Source organism: Cololabis saira, chromosome 6 (genome assembly GCF_033807715.1).
Source record: "Cololabis saira isolate AMF1-May2022 chromosome 6, fColSai1.1, whole genome shotgun sequence".
Taxonomy (NCBI): domain Eukaryota; kingdom Metazoa; phylum Chordata; class Actinopteri; order Beloniformes; family Belonidae; genus Cololabis; species Cololabis saira.
The window spans coordinates 43,012,242-43,015,095 of NC_084592.1; the positions used below are offsets into that span (position 1 = coordinate 43,012,242).

Genomic DNA, 2,854 nt, shown 5'->3' on the forward strand with positions numbered 1-2,854 from the left:
TGTTTTGAGCATCTACTGTTCTTGTTCTTTATCTTTTATAAAGTTGTGTGAAAGAAAAAACGGTTGTGGTTTTTCTTATATCAGAAATAAATACATAGACATCTGTCAGCAAATTATTGATTCATTTAGAAGATATTTGACGATAATAAGAACTTTTCAAGCTGGCAATGCATAAAATTGTCAGAGTCTGCAGGAATCACGAGGAGAGGTCAGCGCTCTCGGGCAGCGCTGCACCAGAAAACCGGGACTGTTTTTAAAAATGAGGTGAGTGTACTTTTTAGAAGCAAAAACCTGTTTATATTTGGTTTATTGTAAGTTTTATAACACATTTCAATTGTTTCCATATTTCCTTACACGGGGGACTTTTGGTAAATAACTCAGGTGATTAATACTCGGGTTGTACCACAAGTTATATTTATACAATTCTTACTATTACTTGGTGCAACCTTTAACTATGTCAAGTTTTTTCTTTTCTTTCATATTTCATAACGACGGTCCAACTGAAAAAATAGTATTGAGTTAATACGTTTTTTACATCTTCCTCCTTTATCAAGTACGACAGAGTATTAGGGCCAAACTAAGACAAAAAAATAATAATTGGAAATTATGAGAATAAAGTCGTAAAATTAAGAAGAAAAAGTCATAATGATGCGAGAATAAAGTCGTAATAGAATAAAGTCGTAATATTATGAGAATAAAGTCGTAATATTACGAGAATAAAGTCGTAACATTACGAGAATAAAGTCGTAACATTACGAGAATATAATTTATGAGAACTCTAACAGGAAGAGCATCTTCTCCCTGTGTTAAAATTAGGAATATTGAGCATCTTATGAAGTTATATTTATATATTTATAATATATTTCATATTACGACTTTATTCTCAAAATATTACGACTTTATTCTCGTAATTTCCTTTTTTTTTTTGTCTAGGTTGGCCCTAATACTCTGTCGTAATCAAGCATCACACATTTGTCTGTTATAATTATTAATTCTCGTCTACTTTGTTTACGATGGTGCAATTTAGTGATTATTATTGTTCTTTTTTATGATATTGATTTATTGTTCTGCTGTTTTATTTTTATTTTTTTGTGTGCTTATGTTCGAAATAAAAGATAAGAGATAAAAGAAGATTAAAGTGCCATATAAGGTTTTAACTACAAATAAAAATATACTCTTGCAGGCTGTTTTACAAGAATCCATTCGTGCAGGTTTCTGGTTTTCTTGAGCTTCATTGATCAGCTGTCTGAGACTTCAGGGATCAATAACGTGACGAAAATGAGAGGGTGAGGAACAGAGAGAGCTGATGTTTTCATGTGGAAGTCCTGAACTCACCCAGGCTGAACTCCAGCACCGGCTCATCCGGATCCTGACTGCTACCTGGAAGACAGACACGAGGATGAAGGGAAGCTCTTTCCAACATCCTGGCGGTTGCCACGGCAGCAGTTGCCTGGTTACCTGAGAGAGCGAGCCCCATCATCTCGGCGGAGAGATCGAAGGTGTTGGCCCGGTAGACCGACCAGGGCCGGTGGCGAGGGCTGCGCTCCTTCCCGGCCATGGCGGCTCACGTCGGGGTGGAGCTGCGATGGATCTGAGGACGAAGAGCCGGAGGACGTCTAGACAGATGTGTCAAGTAACGAAGTACAAATACTTCGTTACCTTACCTAAGTAGAAATTTTGGTTATCTATACTTCACTGGAGTAACTAAAGTACGCGTCCCGTATTGAGCTGAAAAGGGACGCACTTTGTCCCGTATTACTGTGAGAGCCAAAAAATTGTCATAAAATGCCAACGGAAAATGTACGGAAGAGTATTAGGGCCAGGCAGGAGAACAATAAAAATATTCTAGAGGAGAAAGATTTTTTTTTCATTATGCACTTCGAGAAAGTTATTAATTAAAGAAATTAATGTTGAAATACAATTTTGAGAAAAAAGTCGAAATTTGCGAATAAAGTCGAAATGTCGAGAAAAAAGTCGAAATGTCGAGATTAATGTTGAAGTACAATTTCGAGAAAAAAGTTGAAATGTTTGAGTAAAAAGTAAAAATTTCGTGAATAGAGCTGAAATGTTGAGAAAAAAGGCAAAATTTCGACTTTTTTCACGAAATTTCAACTTTTTTCTCGAAATTGTATTTCAACATTAATCTTGACATTTCAACATTAAGTATTATTATTTAAGTAATTATTTTTCAGATGACTTTTTACTTTTACTCCTTACATTTTCACGCAATTATCTGTACTTTTTACTCCTTACATTTTAAAAACAGCCTCGTTACTCTATTTCATTTCGGCCTTTAAATAAAAACTATCCCAGTTAAATTGCTCCATCCGGATAGAGTGAATTTGGTTGTGGTTGTTTCAGATGTTCTTGTCCAGTTTTGTTCTTACATCCGTTCCCTCAGATTCCTGCCAACTAAACTTGGATGTACATTCCAATAAAGGTTAGGATAAATGATAACATGCCTCTGAAGTTTGACTTTTTGCACCATTACAATACTTATAGACAACTAGTCATCATATCTCCTGCTCTCTGAAACACATGTTAATGCTCAATAGTACACATATATGCTTCTTTAATATATTTGCATTATACTAAGATACATTCATTTTCAATGGCTTTTTTCCCCTTACATTACTTTTACTTTTATACTTTAAGTAGTTTTGAAACCAGTACTTTTATACTTTTACTTGAGTAAAAAAACTTGAGTTGATACTTCAACTTCTACAGGAGTATTTTTAAACTCTAGTATCTATACTTCTACCTGAGTAATGAATGTGAATACTGAAGACACCTCTAGAGGACGCAGGATTGATGCCGGTCTCTCGGGTCGCCCTCTGGGTTCCTGGTGGGCTGA

The 2,854-nt window shown here is 35.3% G+C and overlaps 1 protein-coding gene across 1 annotated transcript in view; it reads right to left on the reverse strand.

Moving 5' to 3' along the window:
- inpp4aa (inositol polyphosphate-4-phosphatase type I Aa) overlaps positions 1–1,593 on the reverse strand; it is a 34,405-nt gene extending 32,812 nt beyond the window's left edge. The window contains 2 exon segments of the mRNA XM_061724279.1: positions 1,336–1,380; positions 1,459–1,593. Of these exon segments, the coding sequence (XP_061580263.1) occupies positions 1,336–1,380; positions 1,459–1,558 (145 nt within the window). The 5' untranslated portion in view covers positions 1,559–1,593.
- Between the last annotated feature and the right edge of the window lie 1,261 nt (positions 1,594–2,854).